General features: G+C 38.6%; 1 protein-coding gene across 1 annotated transcript in view; it reads left to right on the top strand.

Annotated features, from left to right (window-relative positions):
• Positions 1–18,587, top strand: part of ARMH4 (armadillo like helical domain containing 4) — a 121,535-nt gene that overhangs the window by 21,974 nt on the left and 80,974 nt on the right. Inside the window, exon 4 of the mRNA XM_063092286.1 lies at positions 10,551–10,808. Within this exon, the coding sequence (XP_062948356.1) occupies positions 10,551–10,808 (258 nt within the window). The remainder of the gene's footprint in view (positions 1–10,550; positions 10,809–18,587) is intronic.

Below are 18,587 nucleotides of genomic sequence, written 5' to 3'. Positions count from 1 at the left end.
GGCTGGAGTCCTTATACGAAGAGGAAGAGACACCAGAAAGTCTCTCCAGAAGAGAGGAAAGGCCGTGTGAGGACACAGCTAGAAGGTGGCCATCTCCAAGCCAAGAAGAGAGGGCTCACCAGAAGCCCACCTGGCTGGCACCTTGATCTTGGACTTCCAGCCTCCAGAACTGTAAGAAAATAAATGTCTGTTGTTTAAGTCACCCAAGTCTGTGATACTGTATTTTGTTATGGTAGCCCAAGCAGACTAACACAATCAGGCTGCCTTTTTCTAGTTTGCTGAAAGTTTTGTTTTTGGACATGTATGGATGTTGGAATTTATCAAATGCTTTTTCTGCATTGACATTTCTGTACCTAGTAAGATGATGTTATAGTTTTCTTTTTTAGTCTGTTAATAGGTTGAATTACAGTGATTGGTTTTTGAATGCTAAAACAGCTTTGTGTTCCTGGGATTAAACCCAACTGGTCACGATTATCCATTTTATGGATGGGGTTTGATTTGCTAAAATTTTTAAACAAAATAAAATTTAAGACAAAAGCATTAAAGGATATATATAAAATACTGTACCTATTAGAGAATACACATAATCTTCAATCACACATGAAATATTTACAAAAACTGACCATATACTGGTCCATATAAAAAAACTCAATAAATTTCAGAGAACTGATATCATGCAGACTACATTCCCTGATGGTTGTACGATTAGGTTAGAAATTAGTAATGAAAAGATAAATTGCTCAATACTTTGGAAAATTAAAAAAAATACACTTCTAAATAACTTGTGGGTAAAAGAAGAAATCATAATAGAAAATAAAAATATTTAGAACTGACTTATAGTGAAAATATTATGTCAAACTCATGGGATGAAGATAAAGGGATATCTAATGTGAAATTGGTAGCCTTTAAAAAGCTTGAATTACTGTACAACATGGTGACTATAGTTGATAGCAATACTCATACTGTATTTTTAAAAAACACAGAGATTGGATGTTGTGTTCTCACCACAAAAATGAAAACTGTGTGAGGTAATGCATATGTTGATTAGCTAGATTTAGTTATTCCACAATGTGTATATACTTCAAAACAGCATGTTGTACACAATAAATACATACAATTTTATCTGTCAATTAAAAAAATAAAAAATAAAAATCTATTAGTAAAAAGGCTGAAAATTAGTGAGTTAAGCAGCCTCCACCTTAAGCTATAAAAACAGAACAGAAGAAACTGAAAGGAAATAGAAGGAATGAAGTAATAAAAATAAGATTTCCTTATTTTATTTTTACATTATTCAGAAAACTTGATAAAATTTTTGAAAGATTTCCATGGAAGAGCAAGGGTCCAAGAAATAGCTAATTCATTCCTAAAGAAGAATAATAGATTGAAGGAGGGGGGCACTCAGCCTACCAGATAGTAAGACTTATAAAGCTCTTACTATACTAAATCTTCATACAGGGACATGGGCAGGGATATTGAAAATAACTAGTGGAATGGAATAGAGAACATGGAAACAGAAACACTCTTGTGCAGGGTCCCAGATATATGATAGAAATGGCACTGCAGAGCGTGGGAAAGCATTTAAACAAAACAGTTCTGGGACAATGGGTTGTGCATATGGAAAAAAATGAAATCGGATCAGATGCCACATGATATGCAAAAATCAATTCCATATGATTTAAAAGCAGATGTGAAAGGCAAAGCGTAAAACTTTGACTAAAGTTATAGACTATTTTTCTGACTTCATGATAGATTTTTAAAAATATGACACGAAAATTGCTACCATAAAAGAAAATATTGATACATTCAGCTAAATTAAAACCAAAGCCTTTCATAAAAAGATACTATAAAGAATGTGGAAATACAACTTCTAAAACTAGAGAAGACACTTGTAATCCACATCCCTTGTAAAGGATTGTTGTCCAGAATAGAAAGAACGCCAAAAAAATCAACAGGAAATCGACAGACAACCCAATAGAGAAATGAGTAGAAGACACGAGGAGGCATTTCAGAGATACACAGAAGTATGAAAAGATATACAACCTCATTAGTAATCAGGGAAATGCAGCTTACATCTAGAGTCACATATCATTTTATACACACTGAATTAAAAACAAACTAATGTTTGAAAGTGCTAAAGGTTGATGAAGATATGGAGCTAAGGAAATTTATCAAGACATGATCTAGAATGTTGAACACTTGGATTCCTTTTGACAGCTATTCCATTTTTAGGAAGGCACTCTAGATAAACTCTTGGACAGATACACTAGAGATGATATAGAGGACTATTTAAGCAGCACTATTCATAACAGCAAAAAAATTAGCCACAACTAAATAACCCAAATGTTTTGTGACATATATGCATAATGGAATACTGTACATCGGTGAAAATTAATAAATGAGTGTATTGTACAACAGGATGTGTGAAACTTAAAACAATAATTTTGAGTGGATAAAAAAGTCCCAAAATATAACATTCAGTAATTTTTTTACGGCATTAACGGGAAGAAAGAGGTTACAATAAAAGAGGAATATGCAGATAGATACAACAGTATTAATTATTAACAGTATTACTATTAACAGTATTAATTATTAACAGTATTATTAGGATTCTAGTTCTTAAGTTGAATGGTGAGTTCTCTGGGGTTCATTTTGTTATGAAGCTAAATACTTTAAATAACATTAATAATAAAAATATATATATACATGCCATATTTATGTTATTAAGCTTCCTAAAACAGTGTACATACATACATAATACAGTGTACATATGCACACACATAAATACAACAGAACATATGTATTTTATGTATATGTAATATTACATAATAAAAATTTTAAAACACTTGCCAGAAATATTTCAGATTTTATAAAGGTGATGAAATTCTGTAAATTCTAAGTCAGCTTACCATTGTGAGCTGCTAGATTTTGTGGTGGTTATTTCAGAAACTTCTGGGGTTCCTCAGCACCTTCTCATCCTGCTGAGCCATCTGCTGGAGAATCGCTTTGCATTTTCAGGACAAGTTTAATTTTTTCTTTTCTGGCTTTTAAGTTCTGCATCCAATGTGATGTCCAAGTTAAGGAAAAAAAAAAAAAAAATCTGAAAATAAAAGCATCGCCATCCCTGGGGTTTCAGTCACTCTCATGTGTGGAAACCATTTTGCTACAGTGGCGTTTGATTATATTGGCATGGAGTTCCCAGGAAAACACATGCCAATAGGTGTTTCTTCTTTCAGAAGGATGCCACTGGCATGTGTCAGAGCCATTCCCTTCAGAGGGGAAGTGCGAGAGACTAGTACACGCTCAGCCTGTGTCCAGTGAAGCTACCCTGTTTCTTTTCATGGCATCCTCCTACTTCTTCACATGTGCTAATTTGTTTACCTTAGATTTAATTTTAAACTTAGTAAAGGGAAGAAAAAAAGCCACTAAAAAGAGAGATTTGACATGTAACACTAGTGAATAAATAGGCAAAAGAGAAAGATTCAAATTAATCACTGCTGTTCCAAAAAAGGCAAAAGCTACAGGTGAGGCCCTATTCTTGTGAGTCAAAGATAGACAGGACAGGTTGGTGGCCGAGTGTTCCTGCTCTGTTTCTTCCTACTCCTATTGTTGGGGTGACACATTCTCAACCAAAAGTTCTTTCCCCTTTTGATGCATTACTAGTAACAGCCTGGAAGTGCTAGGTACTTCTCTATCTTCTGCAGACCCAAAAATGTCCAAACTGTGATAAAAATGCAGTTATAGAAACTGAGCATCTTTGGTGGGAACTGTCTGTGAAATGACAAATGGACTTTGTAGCAGAGTCAGATTACTCAGATGAAGGCCATAAGGCAAAATTTCTTCCACATCTTCTATTGATTTTGTTGGGAGTTAACCCATGGCCCTGGTCCTGAACAAAATTAAAACTCTTGGTTTTGGAACCTTATGCAGGAACATTTGCAATGAATAAAGAAAACAGGCCTGACCTAGAAAGGCAAAAATTCTGGATTTGAACAAACTCATTTTAGGCTCTGCTGTGATATTTGAGCATCTAAGGTAGTAATTTCAGCCACCAAGTAGCCTGTAAGCAAAATAAAGCTCATAAAACTTGCCCCCTGTTTAGCTAACAATCTAAATTTGGAAGATAATGCCTGCAAAGCATTTTGAGTTTCTCAGAAGAAAGACCCCATGTAAGTACAAAGTATCATTGTGGGTTATGAAGCAGCTGTTACGAAATTCTGTTAGAGTGGCCAGACAGACAAAATTGGTTTAGAGAGGGTACTGTCTAGACACATTTTTTCTTCCTGTCACTTGCAACAGGACATTTCTCTATTTGAGCTATGGGCATACTACTTAATATCACCAAGCATCTCTTTGTCGTGTAGCACCATTACCTGACATTTCTGTTTAATGTTTTACAGTTTTAATTTTAACTGTTTCAATTCACCTCAAGCACAACAATCAGAAATTGAACCATGTCCGAGTCCCTGTTGCAAGCTGAGCTGTTGTGTCCTGACACCCAAGTTAGGTTTTTGGCTGACACCTGAGGCAGGTTTTTCACTATTGTTAGAATATTGTTCTCTATTGTCAGAATTCATGACAGGAGACATTCTAGCAAGAGCATCAGATTAATCCCAAGTCACTTGATCTTGGATACTGTGGAAAAATCCATTAACTTCATGGCAGGGAACCTCAGTCAGTGCTGGACTGTGCACTCTGAATTCAGTGGGGCACCTGGGCTTTCAAGGAGATGTTAGCTCAACAAGAATGAACAGGGAATTTTACATAATATATGTCATATGTTTGGGAGTGGGGACAGTTCAGGTTGTTAGGAGGATTTTCCCTCTCAAGAGGGATGGAAACCATCATTTCTGCCTCTTTGATTGCTGCCAGCATCGCTGTTACTTTTTCTAGCGTCACTGTTACTGTTTGGTGCTATGAAGTAATCAGTGTCAAGTCAACCTGGGAAAAAGACTTGTCAGTTACAAAGACAAATTTTCCATTCCAGGTGACATGACTAGAAGGAACTTCTCAGGGTGAACTCTCTGAACCTTCCTTTCCTGGGCTTTAGTGTGTGTGTGTTTTTAAGGGATTCGCAGGAAAAATACTTTAAGTCTTTGAGCATTGTCATTGGATGTTGATATGTGAGGTATATCCATCATACATGGCAAACCAAGAGCAATTATTTCTTTTTAGAAGTTCGATTTTTCTTTTTCTGTAATAGATTTTTGGGTATAAACAAAATTGCAAAATTTAGAAAGCATGATTCTATAACCTTTGAATATAACCTGATAGTGTTTGTTGAATGAGTTCTTCCATTAATTTTAGTTCTTTGGATGAGGGATCTTGTTATTGTTTTTGGCACAGTTTTATTTGCTGAACATATATGGCCTGCCACGTCCTTTGTGTTCAGGCATCATTATTTTTCTTGGGCATAATTAGTAGGAAGAGTGGCTGAAATGCAGATGACTTTCTCTTGAGTTTTTATGCATAGAAGATGAACGCATAGAGCTCTTGTCCATCTTATACCTGTTGGTTTTACATGTTGACTTTGTGATTGTTGCAAGATTATTCAGAGGAATGTGTTACTAATTGTTCATTAAATGTTACTCTGTGATTCCTTAGATCTAGGTTTTAAAAAAACTGCATCTGTCTCATTGTTTATGTATTTATTCATTCATCCATTCATTCTTTCAATAAATACTTATTGAATGCTATTGATTGTCAAGCACTGTGGTAGTCATTGGTGATACAACAGAGGACAAGACTGTCTTTTCTGTATTCAGTAATTTCCACCTTTCTGGTCAAGCTACTATAAATACATTATTTTGTTAATATTGGGAAAGGTGTTACTACCTTTTTTGTTACTGATCTGTAATAGTAATCAATGCTCCATTGGTAATTGCAGCAGGGTGCAGATAGCATATGACTAAAGATGTTTAAAAGCCACAAAATGATTGTAGGATCCTAAGAAAGAAGAACATTTTTCTGGGAGAGAAAAAATTAGAATAAGGATATACTAAAAGAGAAATCTCATTTCTGTAAGGCCCATCTTCCTTTTATCTTCTCTACATAGTTACTGAAACTTCCTTTTTCTATAGCTATGTTCTCAGGCTTGCTCTATGATTTTTCAGATATTAAAGGTGACACATATTAATAAATCTCATGTTACTTTGTGCTGAAGGGTGAGGCCGGCAGTACAAGGAGAAAACTTTCCTCTTGGACCAGGTGTAAATCAGAGTACTTCCTTACTTTCCAGTAGTATAAATTGTATACAACTCAATGAGATGTTTCTGGAGAGAATATGCCACAGTTTTTATTGTCTGGTGCAGAGGACGACATCTCATGTTGGACATTTCAACGTAGGGAGGAGGAGAAGGAAAACTAGGCCTTGGTGGGTAAGTGTGGGAGAGTTAATAAGACCTGTCGACCCTAGAAGTGTCCTCCAAGTTACATCGTGAGGGTAGCAGCCTTCTTGTTGGCCTAGGCTTGCTTAGATGCAGCCCTCTCTTCAGGATAAAAAATGGAGTAAGATGAGGTCTCTTTCATTTTTTGTAGTTCTGTACTTTAAAGAGGAGGAATTAACTGAAGATGTCGAGGACCAAGTAGATGTCCTTGGTGAGTGGTAGTAGTCAGAGAACAATGATCCTGGAGGATCTGTATCGTATTGTCACAACTATCCCATCAATACAAACCTCTTACATTTGTGGGGAGGAAAGGGAACTAACAGTGGTTTTCTAATGCTTCAAAAATAAAGAAGTGCTCTTTTTAGCTATGACCAATTCCTGTCTGTAGGAGGAGGGTCAGCAAAGCCGTCAAATGGTTTTGATGATCCCTAATAGTTTTCTCCATCATCTAATTTACCCATCACTTCTCTATCCCGCCTCCTCCTCAACTTCTCTTTAATTGGAGTCCCTGGTCCATCTTTATAATTACTCCTTCATGCACAAAGAACACCCTTCCTCACCCGCTCTCCATCTCCCACACTCCCAGTTGGGCTCTCCTAGTAAAAGTTGCTGCTGGTTCAATCTCTCTGCCTACTCATCTCTCCACCCATGCCTGCACCTAAGCAGCTGAGGGCAGCCATCTTCACGGGTCTCACTTTACATTTACGACATGACATCTCAAGTGGGCCCATCTGCCTGGCAGTCCTACCATATTTCCCCTGAGAATTCACTCGCCTACTCTCAAAGCTAACTATTTCACACTTTCGCCTCTCACCTCAGACCGCCAACATTTCTTTTTTCCTTTCCAATTTTTTATTTCACTGAGAGAAGAAAAAAATACGGAGATACCTTCCACATATTCCGACCACCAAATCTACCCACCTGCCTGTACCTGTGCCTGTTTTCTCTGCCTTCCCTCCTGTTGCAGCGGAAGATGTGTCAGAGCTAGCCTGTGTGCTGGATGCCATCCCCTCTCAGTAACAGTGCAGAAGCTAGCCTTATATAGTGGCCGGCCTGCACCTGGCTTAGTTCTAAGTACCTCATATATTAACAAATGTAATTCTTAAAACAGCCCTGTGAGGTGGGAGTCATACCAGTTTTACAGATGAAGAAGCTGAGGCACCACAAGGTTCAGTAACTTGTCCAAATGCACACAGCAACAATAAGTTCGTGTGGCTCCAGAATCCATGGGTACAACCGCCATAGGATACCATGTCTCTGAGGATTTTGCTCCAGCAGCTTCTCTGTCCATGTCATCAGTTTTCCCTCTTTACCAGATCTTACTCATCAACTTACAAGCAAGTTCTGGTGTCTCCTATTTTAAGAATGTATTCTTGATCCTATGTCTCCCTCAAGTTATACTTAATGTTCTTGTTCTCTTTTTCAGCCAAATTTCTGGTAAGAACTTTCTGTATTTGCTATATTTTCTTCTTTCCTAATTTTCTGTTGAACCACTCCAACCTGGCTTTTGTTCCTGTCATTCCATGGAAATGACTTTTGTCAAGGTCACTAAAGCCCTCTTAATGTCATAGCCAGAAGGACATTCTCAGTCTCTTACTGAGCCCCTCAGAAATTCCTTTGCCCTCCTGACACCACTCTCTCCTTGGTTTTTCTCCCAACCCAGTGGCCACTTCTCTGTCTCCTTTCCTGGAGCTCCCTCTGCTGACGAACCTCTGAATGGTGGCTTGCCCAGGGCGTGGGCTGGACCATTTACTTTCTGTCCACACTCTCTCTTGATGATTACATTTTGTAATGATGAACATGCTAATTTTTCTGATCTGATCATCACACATTATACACAGGTATTGATATTCAACTCTACCCCGCAACTATGTACAATCAACTATGTCTCAATAAAAAATTAAAAAATAATTATTTAAAAATTGACTCCCAAATTTTTACCTTTAACTTTGACCTCACCTAGACTTTCAGCATTTCCATTTGCATGTCATAGGCATGGCCATCACACAATTGGTATACCTCAAATACAATTCTTGATTTTGTTCTTTATCCTTTCATTCCAATTTTCAGTAAGGTGGGATCTTCCATCCACCACCTATCTCAAAATTATCAGCATGACTCAATCTTCAAATTACATCTCAGATCTGACCATCTCTCACCTCTTCCCAGACTACACCCTAGTCCAAAGCACCATCATCTATCCCTGCCTTTTAAGTAGCCTTCTAATGGGTCTTCCTGCTTTGTCTCTTGCCCTGAAATAGCCTGTTTTCCACCCTGCAGCCAATCATTCTTTAAAAATATCAGTCAGATCTGGCCCCTGCCTACTCCCTCCTATCTCATTTCCAATATTCTCCCTGTTCCTCCGTGCCCCCCCCGCCCAGTCTTCTTTGCCATTCTTTGAACACAACATGCACACACCTGCACACACCAGCAAGATTTTTGCCCTTGCTGTTCCCTTTGCTGGGAATGCTCTTCCCATCGATATTGACCTAAATTAAACAAGATAATTCATTATTTTGGTATGGTGTCTGTTCAAACTTAACCTTATCAAAAAAGCTTTCCTTGATAACCCTGTATAAAATAGCCATGCCTGGCATTTTCTATCTCCTTGCCAGTTTTAATCAGAATACAGCATTATTGGTATATCTATTTGTTTTCTGTATGTCTCTCTGAGTGGCAGCTTGGCTCCATGAAGGCAGAGACATTATTGCTCTATTCTTAGTGCCTGGAACAGCACCCATTAGGTGCTAGGTAAATATTTGTTGAATTTTTGGAATAGTGACAGGTATTAAATCCTACAAAGTTGAAGGACAGTCATCTCTCAGTATCCATGGAAGATTGTTTCCAGGACCCCCATGGATACCAAAATCCCCTGAGGATACAAAAATCTTTGGATACTCAAGACCCTGATATAAAATGGCATAGTACTCGTATTTGCATATAACCTAAGCACACCCTTTTGTATACTTTAAATCATTTCTAGATTACTTATAATACCTAATACAATGTAAATACTATGAAAATAGTTGTTATACTCTAGTGTTTTGAAATGTGTATTACTTTTTATTGTTGCATTGTTATTAATTTTTTGAATATTTTTGATATGCATTGTATTGAATCCATGGGTGTGGAACCCATGGATACAGAAGGCAGACTTTATAAGAATAAAAAAAAAGATTAAGGTAATACTTTTTAAAAGTTGAAAAATACCTCTAAATGTAGATGAAAAGGGCTATGTGTGGAGAATGTTGTTTAGAAGCAGAAAAAGAAAGTCTTGAAATTCTTGGGTGGCTTTAGTTGTCCTTCCTTCCTTCTCTTCACCACATGAGCAGAGATCCCTGTTGCAGTAACTGCTGTGTCGAGAGCCGTAGGGAGAGACCTAAGGGAAGGACTTCACTGCACTTTGTGGCCTCTCGTTAGGGTTTCAGAGGTGCACCCATGGTGAGAGTGGGGCCTCGAAGTATTCCTCAGAAATTAACTTTGGAGAAATAGAACAAAATTGGGAATTTTATCTTCCTTAAGCTCATTCCACTTGAAATATTGAAAATGACAAATTGTAAATGTTAACTCTCATAATGATCATAGTGATAATTTTTCCAAGTGTTACCTTTCTGACTGTCCTCGATACACATTCTAGTTCCCAGTCTCTCCTTTAGAGCTGGACTGAGAACATTGATGCAATTGTTTCCACTTTCTCGGGACCCTCGTCCACAGGGAGAACAGGATGCAAGAGTGGGTTTACGTATCTCTCACTTAACATTGTTGTGAGTTCTACTGGCTGGTGTGGAAGAAGAATGAAAGGAAACTGGGCCAAAATAGTGGCACAGGGGCACGGAATACTCTCTTCTTTAATATTATGAGGTGTAAAGGATGGGAATGACCTCCAGAAAACAGGAAGGGGGTATTTTCTACTTTTGTAAATGTAAGTGACTGTAAAACAGTTCCTATTACTCGAGCTTTGACTGCTAGCGAGCATGATGAGTGATACTTATCTGACATAACTGTGATTTTGAAAGTTTAAAATATAGGGTATATGGTTAGTGCATAATCCCGCAAAGCTCACATTGTCTGACTTCAGCTATAAGTTATTTTGTAGTGTTCGGATCATTTCAGAAGATTCATGTGTTTGACATGCCCTCATTGTATGTCTTCGTTTCTTTTTCCTAGAGGCAGAAGAAGATGAGGATGAAGAGAATGAAGAGGATGAGGAGGAAGAGGAGGAAGAGGAGGAAGACGACGAAGAAGATAAAGACACAGACTCCCTGGATGCGAGCTTGGACCTGAACACTGAGCTGCCGGGGTTTACTCTCCCTGGTGTCACATCCCAGGAACCTGGCCTAGATCAGGAAAACATAGACCTGTTGGAGGGAGCCACCTTCCAGGTGCCAGACGCCATCGAGTGGGAACAGCAGAATCAGGGCTTGGGTAAGAGTCGTTTGTATTCTCCATTTCCTTCTCTCTCCCCTCCGTTTACTGTTCTAAGGTGACAGATTTCTTTCACTGGCATCTATTGTGGAGGAAAATGGATTTTCTTTGTTTGTTGGTGGTTCATTTAGGAAAAAGTTATTGGTTATTTCTTCAATAAGTTTATATTTATGCTCTTAAATAGTGTTGACCTAAAGGAAAAAACTGAGGCAAAATATCTAAAAGTTCACTTAGGCCGAGGTTAAGGACTGCAGCCTGGGAGTCACAGATGCAAGTTGCCCTGAATATGTGCTCTGCTCAGCAGCAGTTACAAACAGATTTTTTGAAGGGAGAAAAGGAGAAATTAAGGGGCAGTTCCAAAGCTGTTTGCTAAGAATTTATGTTGCTTTCACTAAAATAACAAACTACCAATTGGCTATACCTTGCTCTTTGCTACATAAATTCCAGGAGCATTGCAACAAAGAAAATTTGAAGGTCACATTGTACAACTTGTGGTAACATTTGGGTAACTTATACCCATTGGTGGTGGCAACTACTCTGAAATCTATTACTAAAACATGCCTTTTAGCACTTATTTCAGACTTGGGTGAAGGAGAAGTGACGGAGGCTCCAGGCTTATATGCTCTGAACCTGATGAGTTTAGCAGACCTCACGTTCCTAAGATCACTCTGAGCCACTTTTCTTTCTCAGTAGCCGGCTGTAAACGATCTCCCACTGCCCATCATGAGCATGGATGGTTCCCTGATTTTTGGAAGGAATTTCATTTTTCCTTCCCAGCTGGAACTTCCAAATGCGGAGGAGATATGTGTAACCAGTATGCTTGAACAAGAAACATGCGTAGACTGGAGTCAGAAAACAGATGTATTTTGTCACCCTCTGTCCTTTTAGAATTTGTTCCCTAGGGAAAGTACTTCCTCTTCTTCTAGGTGAGCACTCGGGCACTCCCATGACTTTTCTGTTCATTCTTATGGCTGTATTACATTGTCAGACATGATCTCTTTTCAGCAGTCAGTGCGTCCAGACAACCCCCTGCTTATTCCCACTTGTGCATGGCCTGCATTTGCAGTGAGAGACCTGAGGGTGCAGGCTCACCCCCAACTAGGCACTCCCTTCCCTGTCAGCAGGGAAGCTCTGTTATCTGTCCCTCTCCTCTTGTCAGGGGGAGACACTGTTAAGCTCTGACTGATTCCTGAGGTACAGTGACCTCTCCTCCAAAGAAATCCCCACTCTAAAATTCTGTTAGTCTTTAATAGCTGGGCCCCTTTATACCTTCAGTGTGGCAGACATTAGGTTTAAGAGTCATATAACCAGTTTTGTGGTATTTCATTGAAAATTTGGATGTTGGTCTGGTACTTCACTCTGGATATAATTCTGAGGTTATCATTCTAATGGTTGGCGTATGGGCTGCAGTTGAAATATAGCTGGGATTTCCTGTGGAATATGCATATAGTTAGGAGAGAAGATAGTAAGGGATGGACTTCCAGTGCCCAGGCAGAGGCATTATTAATGTCCATATAATACTTAACCGAATTATTTTCTGACCAAATTCAGCATGCATTGGGCAATGATTACTTTAAAAACATGTCAAATGAAACTTGTAAAGGTTATTAAAAAAACACAAAATAATATGAACTCTGGTCTGTGAACAAGCAAATAAATATTTAGTCTGAAATACTCCTGTTCTACATGAGCAGGTTTGAAATAAAATACAAAATAGAAAGATAACATTACAAAGCAGATTAAAAACAGAAACACAAATCTACACATAAAGTGACCTTTCAGGAGGTGTCATTATAATATGGAAGTATCAGTTAAACAGTCTTTGTAATATGCATAGGATGAAATTCAAAGACTCTAGAAGTTTACGAGAGAGAGGAGGGTGGGAGATGGTTACTTTCCTACAGAAGTAGGGAGGTCATATGGCACCTACCCCTGAACTGTGGTCAAGGAAACCAACTTTTATCACATTTGAAATTGGCCTGCCATCTATTAAAAATTATAAATAATTGGAGGGACTCAGGGTCTCCTCTGAAAACATGGAGAGGCTACGTGTAGTTCAAGACTTAAATGATCATTTGGGTTGTGGCCTTATGCTCCTTGACACAAATTCACTGCTGAATAGGAGTCAAATTTTTAAAGAATCAACTTCATTGAGGTATACATTATATACACTTAAACTGTACAATTTGATGAGTCTGGACGTTTGTGTACTGTCCCGCGCTACCGTCTCGCCAGCAAGAACGACGCGGCACACAAAGGATCCTTCTGCAGATCAGCTTTAATGCATCTTGAGAGGGAGAGCATAAGCTTGCCAAAAATGGAGACCCCTAGCGAGGGGAGCCGCGCCCCTTATATAGAGACAGTCCCTCGCCTAGGACGTGTTCCCATCTGATTGGCGGTCGTGCATCAGCCCAGATGACGCCAGGGGAGAGGCAGAGACTAGAGGTGGGGAAATTCCCAGCACATGCGCTCTAGACTTGTTTTTGCCGATTGTCAGTGTCGGCCGGCGCCATCTTGTAATGGCGATTACGGTGTAACGTGGGCAGCTCCCCACAGTGTACACCTATGAAACCTCCATTACAATCACGATGCAGAACATCTCCATGATTGCACCCCAAGTGATTCCTCATGCCCCTTGGCACCCCATCCTGCCCTCAGCTGATGTACTTTTGTCTGTATAGATTAGTTTGCATTTTCTAGAATTTTATATAAATGAAATCCTATGGTACCTACCTTTTTGTGTCTGGCTTTTTTCACTTAGCATAATGATTTTGCGATTCAACTATGCAGTCGTATGTATCCCTAATTTGTTCTTTGTTGTAGCTGGGTAGTATTCAGTTGTGTCGATATACTACATTTTGTTTATCTAGTCAGCTGTTGATGAACATCTGGATTGTTCCTAATTTTTGGCTAACAGCAGTTAAACTTTAAGACTTGTCAGTCTTGAGGCTCAGGACAAATACCGTGGTTGCTTTCCTGCCCTGCCTCCTGATCTCAGCCTCCACGCACGGCACAGCTAAAGTTTCTTAAATTAATGATACCCACTTAGTAATTTGTTATGCTTTTAAAAGTGATTTCCCCAAGTCCTTAGTTTTTTTTTTATATCAGCTTTTTAAAAATTATAATAATTTACTGTTTCCCTAGGTGTTTCTCACTTTTTTTCCTGTTGCCTCTTGTCCAGATAAATTCATTTTGTCAACATGTTCTTAGCATTGTCAGTTTCCTGGAAACCAAAGCAAACAACAAATCTTTCAAGCTGTTCTTTCTCCTACTGTGGGAAGATTGTGTTTGAGTAGTGTCTGCGCCTAGAATTTTATTAGCTCACCAACCTATTATTGGAGGGACAGGAATATTTCCTAGTAACTCAAAACCAGTAATAACTTCTGGTTCAGTATTAATTGATACAGTTTCCTGAGTACTCTCAGGTCAGTTGTAGCAGTAGAAAACCTCTCCTATTTGAGATGGATTTTGCGGTAGATAGAATAATGGCTCCCCAAAGATGTCCAAGCCCTAATCTCTGAAACTTATAAATGTGTTACCTGATGTGACAAAAGGAATTTTGCTAATGTGATTAAATTAAGGATCTTGAGATGGGGATGGGAGATTATCCTGGATTATCTGGTTGGGCCCAGTGTAATCAGAAAGATTTTTATAAGAGGATGGTAGGAGGGTCAGAGTCATAGAAGGAAATGTGATAACAGAAGCAGAGGTTGGATATGGCCAACCTCTTGAGGGTCTTGATAGGGCCATGAGCCAGGGAATGCTGGCAGAAGCTAGAAAAGGCAAGGAAACGTATCTTTCCCTAGGGCCCCTAGAAGGAACACAGCCCTGCCAACATCTTGATGTTAGCCAAGTGAGACCCATTTCAGGTTTTTGACCTCCAGAAGTGTAAGACAATAAATTTGTGATATTTTAAGTGACTAAGTCTGTGGTCATTTATTACAGGAGTGATAGGAAACTAATATAGATTTCAATAAGTATTTAGTGAGCAGCATCACTTTGAGAGTAGAGTACACTGCAAAATTAAGTGTAGTTTTTTCATAATGAATCAAGAAAAATGCAAACACTGAGACCCTTTAAGAAGTTAGCACGTTTAGTATAACACTTTAATTGACCATCTGCTTTATTCCTATTTTTAAAAGCGTTATTTTATTTATAGATGATCACATCCATTTTTACAATGTGAATGGTATTTCAAAGAAAATGCTAAAATCCGTATAAATTTTAAAAAATGAACAGATTGAGGTGGGTAGTTGGGATTGGCTAAAAATAATGCAAACTCTTTGAATAGATTGTAGTCTCATTTCCTGTAAAGTAAAAAGAGCAGAAAACGTAAATGACTTTCTAAGACAAAGCAGTGGCTCCCTGCCCTCAAATTCTCTGAACTTCTGTTTTCTGCACCGGAGCATACACATCGCCTCTAAAGCTTTGGAGGGAGAGAGCTCACTTTATTAATCTTGCTGCAGGGAAGTGTGACTGTGGATTGAGCTGTGTGTCATCAGGATAGAGAGAATCAGAGTGAAAATTCCATGTTATGATTGAGGTGGGTTGACTGGCAAAATGCTTATAGCATAAAGGAAGTTCTTTATTCACATATGCAGAATCAATTTCCTCTCTGATATAACAAATTCATTTTTGAATTTATAGGCAAGAACCTGTACAGGGAGCAGACATTATGACCCACACCACTTCTTATCCTGTTTGCCATAATAAATCACACAATTATCCTCTTTAAAGTATAAAATCAATATGATTAAAGTTGAGTCAACATATCCATTTTGGTGTTTAAACATTCTCAATGTAATTAATACCTGGTGATTCTTTCCTTTTTGTTTTCTATATCTGTTAGGATACATTCAGCTATTAGTAGTAGAAACCCTAACTTAAATTGGTTTAAAGAGTAAAGAAATACATTTTCTCTCAGAACAAGAAGTCCAGAGATAAACCTCCTGGGTCCACTGGCTCAGTAGTTCAGTTGTCATCAGTCACCCAAGCTTTTTCCATCTTCCTGCACTGACATCCTTCATGAGTTGATTTTGCCTTCGTATTGGTTTTCATATAGTTGCAGTGGTTGCAGCAGTTTCAGGTGTCACACACAGACAAGACATTGTCCAGAGAAAGAAGACTGTCTTTTCACTGTGTTTGTTTCTTAAGAGAGAGGAAGTCTTTCCAAGGATCCTCCAGTAGAATTCATTTTGCCCATAATTGGCTGGGATTAAGTCACATGCCCATTTCGTTTTCCTCTAATACCAACAATCTTCAATTTTCTCCTAATTTTGCTTAAATTAGATTGTTTATCATATAGGGTCTTAAACTTTTGGTATAATAAAGTATCAAACAATAATAACATACATGCATAATAATATCTATAACTATTTTCTTCAAAAAATTTAGAGAAAATATTGAAGTAATTTTTTTAAACATATGCAAGTATTCTCTAGTGTGTATCATTTTAAAAGACATTAACTGATTTCAAACAATTAACTAATAAACCAGCAGGGAAAAAAGTGAGCATTGTCAATTGATAAAATTAAATTATCCAAGAGGGGTAGGTCATAACATTCTATTTATGAAAATTTAAGTCACTTTTTACAAAAATAAGAAATGCACGTTCTAGTTTACCATCATTTTGAAAACAATTCCAAGGAGATAAAAGATATAAATATCAAAATAGTTATTTCTATAAATTTTTCTCAGTATTTATTGGTATTACTACATGGGAATTATCTCTCTTGTGTATTTGTGGTGGTTATTATTTGGATTCCAGATGCAGGACTCCCTTCCAGATGCAGGGCTGGTCATGTGGTAGTGAACTCCTGCAGTTTTTGTTTGTCTGGAAAATATACTATTTCTCCCTCATTTCTGAAGGATAGCCTTGCTGGGTATAGTATTCTTGGCTGGCAGTTTTTTCTTTTAGTGTTTTGAATAAAGCATCCCATTTTCTTCTGGCCTGTAGAGTTTCTGTTGAGAAGTCTGCTGTTAATCTGATAGGGACTCCATTGTAGGTGACTTGATGCTTTTTTCTTGCTTCTTTTAAGATTCTCTCTTTGTCTTTGAACTTTGCCAGTTTGACTATAACGTGTCTTTGAGAAGATCTTTTTGGATTGAGTCTGTTTGGGGATCTTTGAGCCTCCTGGATCTGAAGGTCCTTGTGTCTCCCTATACCTGGGAAGTTTTCCCTTATGATTTTGTTGAATAGGTTTTCCATGCCTTTTCCTTTCTCCTCCCCTTCTGGAACACCAGTGATTTGGATATTTGTGTGCTTAAGGTTGTCTGCTTGCTCTCTTAGACTTTCTTCATTTTTTAAAATTCTTTTTCCCTCTTTTTTGTCTGCCTGGGTTATTTTGTGAAGACCGTCTTTGAGATCAGAAATGCTTTCTTCTGCTTGCTCTAACCTGCTGCTTAAGGTCTTGGTTGTGCTTTTTATTTCATTGAATGAATCCTTCAGTTCCAGGAGATCTGCTTCATTCTTTTTTAAGATGTTAATCTCTTGTAAATTTCCTTCTTCATATCCTGGATATTTTTTCTCATTTCATTGTGTTGTCTAATTGAGTTTTCTCTTATCTCACTGAGTTTCCTTAATATTGTTACTTGGAATTCCTTTTCAGTCATTTCAAGGGTTTTCTGTTCTGTAGGGTCTGGTGCTTGAGAATTACAATATTCCTTTGACAGTGTCATATTTTCTCATTTTTTTGTATTTCTAGTAACTCTATGTTGGTGTCTGGTCATCAGGTAGATCAGTTGCTTCTATTACTCTGGAGTAGAATTTGAGGAGAAAGACTTCCTCCTCTTTTTCTAGGCTCCTCTGGTGACTCTCCTTGTGTCATTGCAATCAAATGATTGCACAGTTGGCCACCTGCACGGTGGTTGTGGCTGCTCCTTTGGCAGTAAGCTATCCTTGCAGCAGTAGAAGTTGTGGTGGTGGCTCTTGTGGACCACCTCCATGGAATTGGTGCAGGGCCTCCTGGTCCTGGTGGTATTCACTCCCACCTTCCGTGTGAGCGGAGGGAGGCTGCCTGGGCCTCCCCAGTCGTGATGGGTGGTGCTGGGCCCTGCCTTCTGTGTGGGTGGTGGGAGGGCTGCCTGGGGCTTTTCCCTGCCTTGGCCTCCCTGGTTGTGGTGGGTGGCACTGAATCCTGCCTTCTGTGTGGGTGGTTGAAATGAAGACTTGATGGAGAAAGTGGTATATTTTTCTCTGCAATTTTTAAAAAACATGGTATTCAATTAATGGTCTAGGGATGTTTGTAGAAAACAGAGGATGAAGAGCACTCATGCATCTATTTTTTCACCAGACTTTCATTGGGCACCTACTAAGTGTATGCTGTATGTTGTGAAAATAGTGAGAGGCTGAGATATAAAGAGATAAATTACCATGAAGCAGAGAGTGGTCCCATAGATGTGAGGCCAGTGGCTGAGCACTTCCTCAGTGGGGAACTGATTGACTTATCACGAGGACTTGCTTTGAGTGGGCAGCCAGCTGTGAGATGTGACTTCAGGTGTGCACTGCCTGATCCTCTAATTTATATCACCTTTCCTGTCCTAACATTGTGCCTGCTTTCCAACAGTAGAGGTTTTGGATTGAGATAATGTGTCTTCAGAAGACCTTAGAAAAATACAGAACTGCTATCTGGGTAGGAGAACTCATTAAGATATGATCATTTATTATGCTTCATAAGGGATTAATTTATCAGGTTCATTAGCTAATAATTTAGTAAGATGAAAGGGAGAACATAAGACAAATGTATTTAAGTTGGTAGGAGGGTAGAATGAAGTGCAGCT

Source organism: Cynocephalus volans, chromosome 3, assembly GCF_027409185.1.
Source record: "Cynocephalus volans isolate mCynVol1 chromosome 3, mCynVol1.pri, whole genome shotgun sequence".
In the NCBI taxonomy this organism is placed as follows: Eukaryota; Metazoa; Chordata; class Mammalia; order Dermoptera; family Cynocephalidae; genus Cynocephalus; species Cynocephalus volans.
Note: the sequence above shows the minus strand (reverse complement) of the source record. Positions and strands in the feature narration are given on the sequence as shown.